Source organism: Eleginops maclovinus, chromosome 8 (assembly GCF_036324505.1).
Source record: "Eleginops maclovinus isolate JMC-PN-2008 ecotype Puerto Natales chromosome 8, JC_Emac_rtc_rv5, whole genome shotgun sequence".
In the NCBI taxonomy this organism is placed as follows: domain Eukaryota; kingdom Metazoa; phylum Chordata; class Actinopteri; order Perciformes; family Eleginopidae; genus Eleginops; species Eleginops maclovinus.
Window position 1 is genome coordinate 21,623,747 of NC_086356.1, and position 15,129 is coordinate 21,638,875.

General features: G+C 40.5%; 1 protein-coding gene across 4 annotated transcripts in view; it reads right to left on the reverse strand.

Annotated features, from left to right (window-relative positions):
- pam (peptidylglycine alpha-amidating monooxygenase) overlaps positions 1–15,129 on the reverse strand; it is a 49,359-nt gene that overhangs the window by 17,628 nt on the left and 16,602 nt on the right. For 3 of the 4 annotated variants that reach the window (XM_063889485.1, XM_063889483.1, XM_063889482.1), the window contains 6 exons: positions 12,102–12,169; positions 7,782–7,862; positions 7,623–7,699; positions 6,850–6,953; positions 6,564–6,757; positions 1,606–1,875 (listed from right to left, as the gene is read on the reverse strand). In XM_063889485.1, coding sequence (XP_063745555.1) covers positions 1,606–1,875; positions 6,564–6,757; positions 6,850–6,953; positions 7,623–7,699; positions 7,782–7,862; positions 12,102–12,169 — 794 coding nt within the window. The remainder of the gene's footprint in view (positions 1–1,605; positions 1,876–6,563; positions 6,758–6,849; positions 6,954–7,622; positions 7,700–7,781; positions 7,863–12,101; positions 12,170–15,129) is intronic. The other variant, XM_063889486.1, reaches the window with a different exon arrangement.

Consider the following 15,129-nt stretch of genomic DNA (forward strand, 5'->3'; position numbering starts at 1 on the left):
GTTTTCAATAACATATCTGTATTTATTTATTTCTCCAACTTATGTTTTGTGTGCACTCAAACAGGCGTTTGTTTAATCATTTTAAGATTTTATACATTTTTGTAAATTAATTCTTCATATATGATACATGAGGTAATATTTCGATTTATGGTATTATTTCACATGTTTCTCTCCATTCTTCCTTCTGCCAACAGTGTCACAGTTTCTCATCCCTCCCGTTTTTGAGCGTAAGCATGGGTCAGAAAGTCCGTAGAGGACCGCACATTTTCCATTGAGTTTGTTTGTAATAAATCGCAAAGATTGCTTAGAAATTAACATACGCCATCTTTTGAGCATACGCCATGTTTATAAATTACGTTTTTCTTCCCTGATGGCATGGGTCCTCTACGGACTCTCTGACCCATGCGTACGCTATATGCCCGTATATTCCAAGATGACAATGCCAGGATTCATCGGGCTCACACTTTGAATATGTTGTTTAGGGAGCCCAAGACATCCTTTCACACATGGATCGCCACCGCAGAGTCCAGACATCAGCCCCAATGAGAGTCTTTGGGATGTGCTGGAGAACACTTTGCGCAGCGGTTCAACTCTCCCATCAACAATACAAGATATTGGCGGAAAATGTATCCAACTCTTGACAGAAATAAATGTTGTGACATTGCAGAAGCTTAGTACAGGCAAACTTAGTGTGCAACTTTGGGACGGGCAGTGTACTTCTCAAAAGGCTGACATTTCTATAATAACAAATCAGTTTCTGTATTGACCTTATGTAATGATACAATTTGGTGAGATATTGAATTTTGGGTTTTCATTAGCTGTGAGCTGCAATCATCAAGATTAAAACAAATAAATGCTGGTAATGGTTAACTTTGTGTGTAATGGATCTACAGCTCCGGAAACAAATTAAGAGACCACTCCAGATTTTTCTTAAATCTTTATCTCTACATTTATGGCAGCCATTCCAGTGTCTGTTGAATTCCAAAACAGAGAAAGATGTCAGTAGTTTATAGAATACAATAAAAAATGAATAATAATAACAATAATAATTTAACTTGGCCGACGTACAGCTCAGTGGGTAGAGTTAGCGGCCATATGTTGGGGTTTGATCCCCATGTGATGAACCCAGGTTCGAATCCGGCCTGAGTCCTTTTGCTGCGTGTGATCCCCTCTGTTTGCCCATTTCTCAACTGCACTATAATAAAGGCACTGGTTGCCCAAAAAAATCTTTTAAAAAATAAATTAAATCATTTAAATCAAAGACATGTCTATAAATAATAAAACAAGGGAAAATGATAATGCTGACATGGTCTCAGGTCTCTGAGTTTACATTTTCTTAAGTGAACTTCTGAAATGAACTAACCTTTCCAAGATATTCTAATTTATTGATATGCACCGGTAATCATGTCTTTCCAGCCATGACAAAACCTTTCTTTGAGAAAAAAAGGTTGGTAGTTTAGCATCGTAAACTGCCAAACAAATAATGTACTATTTATGAAGGCTGCACTTTATGTGTTAGGCTTTAAGGATACTGAACCAACCACAGAAATAAATGGGTATGTTCTCAGCATCAGTGACAACTATTAAATAACATCCAGAACCCACCTTCAGCTAGAAGCTTGCTTCTCTGTGGCTTGGCCATGGCCTCAAGCTGATGGAATTTGTGGACTCTGTCCCTCACCAAAACAGGATCCTCCCTGGAGTGGAAGGTTAGTCTGCCACTGGGAAGGCCCAGTTCTTTCTTTTGCAATAAGTTATCAAATTGAGCCACAGAGTCAGGCTGGGATCCCTCCATCTGGCTGGGGTTATACCTATGACTGTTAACAACCTCCTTGCTCTGGCCTAGCAGCTTTGACAAAAGAGAATAGAGGTCACCTGCACAGACAGACAGAAGAATAGGAAGGAAAGGAGTGGAAATAAAGAACAAAGGTAATGTAGGCTATAGGCAAAGTCTAGCAAAGGGCACAGCCTAAGGGTAGAAGTACTTTGTAGAGACCTAGCAGAAATTGTCTTGAGCTTAGAGATATGGGAGGATTCCATTGGACTAGAGAAGAGCTAAGGACCTGGCACACCAAGAGGATATTGGGATGTCGGTAAGCATGTTGCCTTAGTTTTGCCCTAGTGTCCCACATCATTGGTAATAGTCGGCCCTTGCTGGGGCCTTCTCGGGCAGATAACCTCCAGAGAAGGAAAATGCACTCTGTTATGAGTCAGTGTGCAGGAGGTTAGAAACACACCTGAGAAAAGTTAGCAAACTCTTCATTTCTTCTTCTGATCCAATCATTCCAATACATGCATATTTTGACAATGACATGGGTAACTGGAATAAAGCCAAGGGTGAGCATAAGTGGTGTGGAAATGGATAGCAAATGATACTTTGGTTTGTGTCATATCGATGAGGTTTTTTTTGTCCACAGGGCTTACCCTTTTATACATTTGTTACGTTGGCAATGTACCAATGACATTATACCAAAGAATGATGTACGCACATTTCCATATCAGAAGGCCTATCGCTGATTGACAATAAAGCTGACTTTGAAGTTAAAGTTGAAGTAAAGTTTAAATATTGAAGTTTTTGCATACTTAGAAAGTCACAGTCCAAGCAACAACTAGTTTTTCATAACAGGTGCCTCACATTCTCACCACTGTCCCAAATGTTTTCGTACACACACCACACACACACACACACACACACACACACACACACACACACACACACACACACACACACACACACACACACACACACACACACACACACACACACACACACACACACACACACACACACACACACACACACACACACACACACACACACACACCTAAATACTGGGTGTCTGTATGGTATTACAACCGGTGAGCTTGTCTCCACATTCTTTAAATAAGTATTTAAATGATCCACGTTGTCTTTTTTTATAGTTTTCATTCTAAATTAATTATTTAATTAAATGGGGTAAATAACTTTGACTTGATAATTTTGTTCAAAACACAAGACCTGTCCTCTAATCACTACTACAAGAAGTGTGCATGTATAGTTTTCTTAACAGTCCTGGAAAATCATGTATTGATCAGTGACTTCTCATGTGGATTACTGCTCAACATTTTTCTAATCATTTGTTTTTAAAAATAGGCCAAATGTGAAGAGACATTGATGACCTTGTGTCCCTTTGTGTTAGAACGTGGTTCCATCTCTGTCCCTGTTTTATTTTTTTCACACACACAAACACCCCCCCCCACCCCCCCCCCACACCTGATGCCTCTGTTATTGCACATTTACTGATATAAACATTTGAACAAACATGTGCTTTTTAACCAAGGTACGTCCAAAAAAGGGTTAGTTATTATTAAGTTATTTATTGCAAATCTTGCCTTTAGTTGGGCTTTTACATGAACATTGTTGAGAAAATGCTGGAGGCAGGGCTTTTAAATGGTGCAAAATCACGTAATGTGATGACGTCATGTATGTGACGTGCTCTACTGTACGTGCTCTAATGTAAGCAGACTGCAAACACAGAACCCACCTGCGCTAATCCTGATCTCTGGGGACTTCAATCATGCCTCTCTCTCAAAAGCTCTGCCCACATTCAAACAATATGTCACCTGCACCACCAGAGACAATAAAACACTGGACTTACTGTTCGCCAACACCAAGGAGGGGTACAGCTCATCACTCCTTCCTCCCCTGGGCAGATCTGGCCACAACCTGGTCCACCTCCTGCCTGTGTATCAACCTCTGGTCTACAGACAGTCGGTGCCCACACGCAGCGTGAAGAAGTGGTCTGAGGCGTCTGAAGATGCCCTTAAAGACTGTTTCAACACTCCTGCTTGGGGTGTGTTCACTGACTCTCACGGGGAGGACATCAACAGCCTGACTGACTGCATAACGGACTATATCAACTTCTGTGAGGAAAACGTCGTACCCACCAGGACTGTACGGTGTTTTCCAAACAACAAACCCTGGATTACCCCTGAGATAAAGGCTCTCCTGAAGGACAAAAAGACGGCCTTTAGATCGGGTAAAGAAAGGAGCTAAGGATGACTAAGCGATGTTGGGGGTCCCATATTAAGATAATACTTAAAACGAAAGTTACTATAATCAAATATAATCATGTATAACCCACATTGAAACCGATTTTATTTTATGTTGTTCTATGCCCATATATAAGAGGCTAACAGTTTGGAGAGCTGACTATGTGTGCATATATGACTATAGAAGCCATTGTTTAGCAGGGGAGACACAGCTGTCTTCACTCGCAGCAAGTCGTAAACAGGAGCCCGGACTTAGTGGCAAAGTACTGGAACTTCCAGCTCAGCTTGAACTTGACCATCTGAGGCAAGTACGTACGGGATCGCTTAAACGGATTTAGTGAGTCGTCCGCTTTGAAACAGCAGTTAATAGAACCTGGTTCATTCAGGGTTATCAGAGGTAAGATCTTGCCGATCAAGGTGGATCCGAGCCTGGCGGTAAATTGCATTGACTCAATAGCGTCAGAAAGGTCAATTAGCAGGCCTGGTTAATAGCCAGAATAATTAACACAGGCTCGCCAGCCCCACAGCGAGAGCTGAGGTGGAAAATCAAAGAGCCAGACACCCAGGTCCGGGGGGACCATCAATGGGCCAACGACTTGAACAATTTTTCTACAAGAAGGGACAGAGCAGAATGTTTCTGCTGAGGGGACTGAGGTCTTTGGGATGCAGGGGCACTCCTTCAGACCTTCTATGACTCTGTGGTGTCATCAGCCATCTTCTATGGTGTGGTATGCTGGGGCAGCAGCATCACAGCTGCTGACAGGAAGCAAATGAACAGACTAATAAAGAAGGCCAGCTCTGTCCTGGGGAGTCCTCTGGACACTGTGGAGGTGGTGGGAGAATGGAGAATGGCAGCCAAGCTGTCTTCCCTGCTGGATAATGTGTCCCACCCCTCCAGGACACCCTGTCCGCACTGTGCAGCTCCTTCAGTGACAGGCTGCTGAACCCGTGGTGTCTCACGGAGAGATAGCGCAGGTCCTTCCTTCCTGCAGCGGTCAGACTTTACAACCAGCAGGGCCCCTGGTAGACCCCTCATACATACAACAACAACAAAAAAAACTGACTAGTTGTGCAATAACAATTTATGTGCAATACATAAACATAAATATGTCATTATCAATAACTGGGCAACCTGGCTGCTTTATCTCCTTCAGGATGTGTATTTTGTAAATAGTGTGTTTTTTTGTGTGTGTCTTTGGCTCTGTTGCTGCTGTAGCAAATTTAAATTTCCCCTCTGTGGGCGAATAAAGGGATTCTGATTCTGATTAATCATGTCTATGCCGGGACTGAATGGAAATGACAATAAATATACATGTAAAACGAAAAAGCTGTTCCTGTTGATAGACATTAAATCTGTCTCTATTCATTTTATTGTGTTAATAATAAAAATGCATTGGAGATCATGATAAAATGTTTCCAATAAATGAATAAAGTTATTTTTGTCCACTTTGTTGAAATTTGTAACTAGATGATACAATGATAAATAGACAAACAGTATAAAACTGAGCAGTGATTCCCTTCATTTTAACGTGTCTTCACTCCACTGTTAAACTGCTCTCATATTAGGAAGCATCAGATCAGTGAGGGATACACAGTAAGGGGGCGGGGCGAGTGGCTGAGGATTAAACTTAACGATGGTTCCTCGATTATCGCTCATCGCTCCTCCGGACAAAAATAAGCGCCATGGAACACTCCTTAAGATGGCGCACCAAAACAACTTCCGGTTCAAGCGAAGACCGAGGGGCGAAGAAATTACAAATAACAGACTTGATATTGAGTCTCTATAAAATGAAAGGAACACTTTGAAAACAAATCAGATGGGTAATGTGTGAGGGACGAAAAGGACGCCACATCATTCGATGGAAATCAAAATGATCAACCTACAGTGGGTTGAATTCAAAGACACCCCGAAAATCCAGGTGAAAAGATTATGCGGCAGGCTGGTCCCCTTTACTGAAATTCCATTTTCAGCAACTCAAAATGGAACTCAGCACTGTGTATTGCCCCCACGTGCTTGTATGCATGCCTGAAATATGGATATGCCTCCCCAGACCCTCATGACCCAACACACAACTCAGGTCACCCTCATGAAGTCTGTTTTTCATTGTTTGGTCAGAGACATTCACACCAGTGGCCTGCTGGAGCTCATTTTGTAGGGCTCCGGCAGTGCTCCTCCTGTTATAATCAACCCTTAAATCAGACTTTAGTACTTCTCTCACCTTACACGTAATTGGGGCCACAGAGCTTCGATTTATGGCAGAAAGCTGTGCATTTCTCCGTCTGAATATGATGCCTTTTAGCCAACTGTTTGGTCAGATTGCTCATGTTTCCACGCTCGCACGAAAATAATTATGTAACACGAGCATTGTCCACATCAAGCCTTGTAGAGTGTAACTTTTGAACAATTCATTAAACAAATGTTAAAATAGTATATAAGATAAGTACCTTTGTACCTTTATTAATCCCTGTGGGGAAATTCGAGAGTGGGTTAACATTATGCAATATAAACAATATTTGATATATAGTTGTACCTGTTGAGTGCCTCATATGCATCATTGAGTTCATATCAGCTGGACTGACGGCGATGGGCATGTTGGCTTCCTCTGGAATATGCTTGAACAGCTCTTTGGAGCCCGGCTCCATGCAGCTCATGTAGGGGACCGCATGTCTGCTGTCCATGTAGTACATTATGTAGAAGTTGCACATTTCATCAGCAGAGGTACCCCTGCACACATCAGAAAAGTAGATTCAAAGGTTTAATGTAATATAATAAACACGGGTAAGGATTAGCTGCATTAGGTTATAAATCAAACTCACCCAATATAGGTTTTGGAGGTTCTGCCCTCCCCAGTAAACACACATCTGCCTGCGATGGTGTCCCCATACTTCACACTGACATCCTTGTTAGCAGGATAAAAAGCCTGCAGGGAAAACACATCACTGATGAGCAATGAAAAAACAGCTCTCTGAACCCTGATAAATATATTCCTTGTTGAATTCTGATATATCAAAAATATTTTAAAATAATTTAACAGCACAATTATTAACTCCTTGGAAAACTTGGACGACTGCTTTTGTCATGCCAGAGGTTTATAAATCCCACTAATAAAAGGAAGGTTATAATTGATATAGTCCTGAATATCAATACATCACACCTTCTTGAGTTCAAGAGTCAATAGGAGGAATAATGTATTATTGAAATACCTGATCCTCTAGGACAGAGGATTGGAAATTTTAGCATCATATGTTGTATACAATGACGGTGAATACTAAAACAGGATAAACTGCACAGTGGTTTCAGGTTTCAAGGTTTCAAAGTTTTATTTGTCATATGCACAGCATATACAACGTATATGTTGGCAATCTTTAAATACTTGTTGATAAATTATATGATATATTACGATACGATATTGAAATATTCTCATAAAAAATGTGTAACCTGATAATGTATTTCATTTAGTTTGATTAAATGACTCAAAATGGGAAAAACAAGACGAAGTGGTAGCTGTGGCTTTAGAGATGTAATTCTGCTTAACTATCTGGCTACTACAGATTAATATCTTCTGATGTAACAGAGTGTGATACCATACCTGTGGCAGCTGGGGGGACTGTCGCCCAATCAGGCTCCACTTCCCGCCTCTTATCCTGTAGCCACTTACCACTTTACCTGTAACACATCATCCAGGTTATTACGGATATTGATTCAAGTTACTTTGAAATGGATTTCTGAAGAGTCTGGAAGGACTCACCGAGGTGGTGTGTGTGGGTCCTGAAGGCAAACGGGTAAATTGGATATGAAGTGTAGTCACAGGCCATGTCTGCATTTGTTTCTACCAAAGGAAAATGAAAGGATGTCAAGCCCTGTTCAGCCTGTCTGTCACTTTTGCTAGATGTTTACATTCTTATTTGATCTTGCTTTCTTTTTCTATTATTAACTTCTCAAGCTGCACCCTCACCAAACATGTGTAGATTTATTTTACAGATTTACTTTGTTTTATTTGCTCGGGAATTGCTGCTGTTTTGCATCCATCCAACACTAAGCCTAACGTCATTAGTCTTCATCTTGTTTCCGACATGAGCCTGAATCTTCATCATGAGCCTGAGTCTTCATCATGAGCCTGAGTCTTCACCATGAGCCCGAGTCTTCACCATGAGCCCGAGTCTTCACCATGAGCCCGAGTCTTCATCATGAGCCCGAGTCTTCATCATAAGTTTCAGTCTTCGTTATGTCTCAACTGTCACAAAAACTAATTTCACCCGGGATTGAAGAAATGTTGTGGTTGTGATCATTCGTTTTGGTCATCTATTTGTTTACAGGCTTGGCCTGTCCCCTTTTAGTAACGGAAGCCGTGAGGTATGTGTGTGATGTGTGCAGGTTGTGGGAAAGAGAATTGTCTGGCTGTGTAATGGCGACGACCGCGGTGAGGCGCACATGTGTACTGTAGAGAGGGGAAAAGTGTCCAGTATAGCTCTTTATGAACCTTCTTGACATGTTATCACGTTCTGAGTGAAATAAAGCGGCAGATGTTCCAACGGCACCCAAACGCCTTCTCCTCTTTTTGTTAAGGTAAAAATAGCCTGGGCGGCTGGTTACCGGCCTGACAACAAGCCAAGGTCAGATATTCAAAGGCCAGTGAGCATCCCAACTACGGTTCGGAGCCGAGATACTGTCCGCAACTGAAAGAAAGGTAACATATTGATCAAATGTCTGAATGTGGATCATGTGGACTGACGTGCTGATGAGATCATGTTGTTAGTTATATGCAGTAGGACTCAGACAAAGCGTTTGATTGGATGAAAAAGTCACACAGTCAATGGTGCCATACACATCTTTGTGTAATGGAGGGCTGTACCTCCCTGTCAAAGAAATGGGGTGAATAACCACACCGAAATGCAACACACAAATGAAATGGAGTTACGGACTCTTGCTTTTGTTCTGGCTCAGTGAGTCAGACAGCACTCCGTGCATTAGCCCTTACAGCAGCAGTTGTCTTTTAATAGAAGCTTCAACAATAAGTATTCAGATTTGACAGGATTACCAAATCTATGGACTGTTCTTTGGGGTTTGCTTGCTTTTATCAGTACAGCTGTTGATTATTATGACGGACCAGGTGTCAGGTTTATACTCCAAGTTCACTGTTTAATGCTGACTCGGCACAAACAAAACACCTAACCAGGAGCCTGCCCTAAATGCCTTCCTTCTTTCCTTTATTTTCTCTATGCTAGAAAGAAAAGGAGGACATGGTAACGTGGTAAAGGAGGTAAGGAGGAAGAAAAGATAGAAGGAAGTAAGGACGTAAAAAAGCAGAAGGAAGAAATGAAGTTAATAGGAAAGAACAAACTGATGACAGAAGGAACAATGGAAGAAAGTAAAGGCGGTTAAAAAGAAGGAAAGAACGTGAGAAATGAGAGAAGACAGTAACAAGCAAAAGAGGAAAACGGATGGAAGAAAACAAGGGATACAAGGTGGAATAAATAAAAGCAAGGAATAAAGGAGGAAGGAAGATAAGGAGGGATTAAGGAGGGCTGGAAGAAAGAAAGTTCAAATAAGGAAAAAAAGAAAATAAAGGAAGAAGGAAATTGAAAGGAAGGAAGGAAAAGTTAATGAAAGGAGAAAATTAAGAAAGACACAACAAAAAGAAAAAAGGAAGGGAGATAGGATGGATGGATGGATGGATGGATGGAGGAGGAAGAAAGGAATGGAGAAGTATAAAATGGAAGGGAAAGTAAATAAAGAGGCGGAAGGAAGCACAGAAAAAAAACAAAGGGAGGATAGTAGGTAGGGAATGAAGTAAGCGAAGTAGGAATCATAATTACATTTCTATCGAAAAGTGTATATTTTACTTTCAGAATATACTTCCAGTGGATGTGTAGGATCTATAGTTTGATATATATTATTTCAGGTCTCGCCAGGAAAATGTGTATATATACTACATTTTCATTTTAACTATTGAGGTTTCTGTGCGTGCAGCCCCTGAATTTGTGAGATTGCTACGTCTTTGCCCCTATGTAAAGTTATTTTTAACTCTCAAGGAGTGAAAACAGTATTTCCGTTCTCAGTGTATCTAAGGTGGTTGCTAGGGACACAGCTCCTGCTGTCCTGGAAACACAGAGAACTTTACACCTGGAAGTATGTATTGTCCTTACTGCCGATTGATTTGAAGTGAAATCTGCAGTACTCAACAACTAAAAAACTAAAGTTTGTTCTGACCCAGTACACTCCTTCATAGATACGGTGTTCCCTAATGGCAGTGGCGTCTCTCAGCAGGATAACGCTCCCTTGCTACACTGCAAAGATGCTTCATGAATGTTTTGAGGAGCACGACAACAAGTTAAAGGTGTTAACTTGGCCTCGCAATTCCCCAGATCTCAATCCATCGAGCATCTGCGGGATGTGCTGGATAAACAAGTCCGATCCAAGGAGGCCCCACCTCTCTACTTACAAGCCTCGATGGGTCAGGGCTGTTTTGGCCGGAAAAGGGGGACCTACACAATATAAAGGCAGGTGGTCATAATATAATGCTCTATCTATATGTTTTATCTATTTTCACTGCAGTTATTATTGTCCTTATTGTATAAAACCGGCTGATTTCCAACTCACCAAAGTCTGTGAGACATTTTATTCCCCTACGCATGTCCGTGATCAGCACTTTTATGCAGCCCAAACAACAGCCTCTGACTCGTCAACAGGCTTCACACAATGCTTCATGGGATGCATAATTATAATTATTATAGTATTATAGTCTTTATCTCAATTTACTTCCATCGTGGTTATATGTTCATAAAAGACGTCTATTGTTTGTTCATACGCTTCTTGAAATCTCTAAAAAAATATATATATTATGGAATAGATTACAAATCGCCTGAAAAAGTTACAAGCGGCACCATGTGTGATGGAGATATAGCGCTGAGCTTTAGTTTTTTAGTTGTTGAGTTCTGCAGATATCACTATAAAATCAATCTACAGTACTTGCAAGGACAATACCTGCATCCGAGTGTAAAGTTCTCCGTGTTCCCGGGGCAGCAGGAGCTGCGTCCCAAACAACAACCTTAGGTACTATTTATACGCCTAGAATAGAAATACTGTTTTCACACCTTGAGACAAATGTTGACAAATTTTGCATGGACGCTGGCCAAAACAAATCAATAGGAGGAATGACGAGACAATCTTACATTTCAGGGTCTGCGTGCATACCACATTACACAATACATATATACACATTTTCCTGGCGAGACCTGAAATAATCATCGTAGTACCTATCAAACTATATATTCTACACATTCACTGGACGTAGATTCTGAAAGTAAATATACACTTATCACTAGAATAAAAGCATTATAATAGCCAAACTATCTTACAATTTGGGATTTTCCAGACGGTCCTCAAAGGTCACATGATTACGATCAGCCTGAGACAGCAGATTGTTATTACTTACTGGACCACTAGAAGTCGAAAACTTCAAAAAGTTACTATGTAGTAGTAGTAGTAGTATGGGTGCTTGAACAAAATACAAGGAAGCTATTTAAAAAACGATTTTAAGACTATTATAAGAAATTTCCAATATTTACATATGACAAATACTATATACTGTATTCGGGGGTGGAGAGGAACGAAGCAATGAAAAAAGAAAAGAAGTAAAGAAGGAAGGAAGGAAGGAAGGAAGGAAGGAAGGAAGGAAGGAAAGAAAGAAAGAAGGAAGGAAGGAAGCATAGACAGAATAACAAAGGAAAGAAAGACAATACAGTAACATTCATATTAGAGAAATGGCAAGAGGAGTCGGGCTGTAGGCTTGCCCTTATTTCTTTTTGGAGACATGTATTTGAATAATCTGTATGTGTTTGTTAGTGCCATCTTGGGGTTGTCAGAATGGTAGCAGGCTGTAAGGAAGGAAGCCTTCATAAATGCTTTTGGATTCCTTTGTGGAACAATAAGGCCAACCGGTAGAGACACACTGGACACAGTCTTTGTTGCCTCCAAGTTTCAGCGTTTCCCAAAGCTAAATATGACAAAATCCACCACTGGCTGCATGCCTGGACTTAAATTCACATTTACTTTTTAGAAAAAATACCTTTTCTTCCTGGAAGGATAACTGTGTCCACAGACATAAGCAAGTATATGCCAGCGATGAACGGCTGCCTGTGAGGAGGCACAGAGAGAGTCAGTCAGTAAACAGGAAGTGCTTGTCACAGTTTAATACACGGCTTAGTTGAAATCTCGATTCTGATTGGTCAATTTGGACATTTCAGAGGTTGTTTATACTCAATAACAGACACTGCGGTTTCTGCGGTTATGAATAACTGCTATTGTATTTACATTTACAATTATTTCTCATCTTGGATCACCTATGGTCATTCCCATATCTTTCCAAAAAGTGTTGTTGTATATTCTTTTAAACTAATTTATGTTCATGCTTTCTTTTAACTCTCCACTCTCCTGCTCCAAACCATTCCATAAAAAACAACCCAACCATTGTTATGCACATGCTCAGAGTTCTTCTTTAATAATAAGAATTCATTGTATTTAGAGGCGCCTCTCAAAGCACCCAAGCATACCTTACAATTCAGAAGCTATTTAAATTTGTACCCGGGAGAAAAAATACTAGTATCATCGGCAAATAAAATAAATGTCAGTATATCTGATACTCTGCATATATCGTTGATGTTTCTTGATGTATGAAGAGCTTTGGACCTAACACAGACCCTTGTGGTACGCCACAAGTTATGTTCAAATCCACCCCAACCCTTTGAGGCCATACCTTTCTAGTTTGTGGTTAAAATGCTGTGATTTATGGTGTCTATAAATATTCCCACTGCATGTTTTTTATTGTCTTTACAGCAATTTCCTCAATTAGTTCCATTAGTGCCGTAGATGTTGATCTGTCTGTCTGGAATCCATATTGACTGTCTATATAGTGTGTTTTTCTTTTTTGCAGGCACTTTTTAGACCTTTAGTGATCTGACTGTTGGTTTGTCTTTGTCTATCTCTGCATTGACAGGACAGTTTTTGTCATAAAGTGATTTTCAAATGTTTAAAAATGTGTTACATGCTTTGTGAATATCACTTCTTTCATATACTACTTTCCAATTATGATTCAGTCATTCTTAAATGCATTTATGTTTTCTTTAGTATTTGAAATGGCTGGTGTTCTTAGGTCTCTTATATCTGCAGTGACAGACAATAAAAACAGGTAAAATGATCACTGATGTCCCTTTATAATAGCCCACTTACTCTATGGTTTTCCATAATGTTTGTGAATATGTGTGAACACCTCCTCCTTCTGTTTGTGTAATTCAGTTCATAGCCATCAATCACAAAGTATGCACAATTCTCAGTGCTGGTCCAGGTCTCTGATATTGCCATGATGTTAACTGGGTTCTTAAACTGTCTTAGATATTCTTTGCTGTTGTGGAACTTGGCATGTAGGTTGCTGCTATTAAAGTGGATAGTTGATATGCTATATTCTGATTGACAAGTTGTATTGAATTTGATCTTCTGTGTAATAATTGCAGCTGTTGTTGGTATTGTTGTTTTCCCAGATCAATATCATTTTCTACATCCTGTGTTTTATGTTCTGTATATGCAAAGGTTTCTAGTGTTGATAGAGATATATTTATTATTCGATTTGTCATGGTAGTGTTTTATTGTCGTTTCCTTGCTGTTGTTTGTCTCATTGATATTTATCCAGTTCCTCCAGAGGCCTGTACAACGAAGCCAGTTCAACAGACCCTGGATATGTTTGAGTTGTCTGGCTTAACTAACCCTAACAAACAATATCCCGCTAAGCGGTCCTACGACGCTGGTTATCAACTCGGTAAGTCAACCCAGGGTTTCACTGTCCAGCATCCATGTGAAAGGTGCGGGGTTAGCAACATTTGACAAATCACAACCTGGAGAAGCGTACTGACAGCGGAGCATCATATTTCATTAATGGAAAGTAAACTATCATGTCAGACAAATAAGAAGCTAAACTTTAAACATCCATGAATTAAACACTTAATCCATCATGAAAGCCACACAGCTGCAGCTGCAAGGTGCAGGACGAACAGCTGGTAAATAAAAAACTACGTCAACTTAATGTTTATTTACACTTTTTCATACAGCAGGGTTTCCCACAGCGCTTTCCTGTTAAGGCGGCCGCCTTAACAACACGGGGTTGCCGCCTTGACTAACGTCACGTCTCCAGAAAAAAAAAAAAAAAATTATATAGATATAGGCCTATAGCGATATTCGCCGTTTTACTCTTTCATGTTTTCTACCTTTCATTCCAAACCGTGACTGACAGTCTATCTTCTCTGCAGAACGCATTTTAAAATAAAAAACAAAAAACAAATAAAAGAAACGTTTTAAAATGTGGGGCTATGCCTCCAAATATGCCTCTGAATCGCGTGATGCGTCCGAACAGCGGCATCTAGTGGTATATGTCATTGTGCTATCATCGTTCGACCAACATCCTTCAAAACCAGCATTTTTCGGAAAGACTACTATTTGGATAGCTGACAACCTGTCGAATCTACTATTTGGATAGCTGACAACCTGTCGAATCTACTATTTGGATGGCTGACAACCTGTCGTATCAAGGTAAGATTATTATTGAATTCTATACTAGTCTAATAATAGTCTGTCAACTGTTCACTAGTAGGCTACCTGGATAAGCGTAATGTTTTCTTATCAAGGCTAATTGTGTTTAACGTTTACACGTAGCTATATTATTATAGCCTAGCCTGCCTTTGACATTTGCACGTAATTTTCTCTCGCAATGTTCACAGCCAAATGGATCGAAAAACTCAGCCCAAAATCGCCGGCTTCTTCACCACCCCCCCCCCCCCCCGGAGATGAGTACGTGCCCCCCCCCCCGGTCACCACCTTGACTAACACATTTTCTGGGGGAAACCCTGTACAGTATGTGGCACTGTAAGTACTGCACGGCCAGATACGGCTCGAGGAACTGACACAGATGATAAATGCGACACTTTGGGTCTGCACTTACAGTACCGTGGACTGTACGCAATGCCCTGAGTTACTTTGCTCCGGTTACTTATGTTGTGGCAGATATTTAAATAAGCAATGCCAAATGTAATAATAGTGGAATGGCTCAG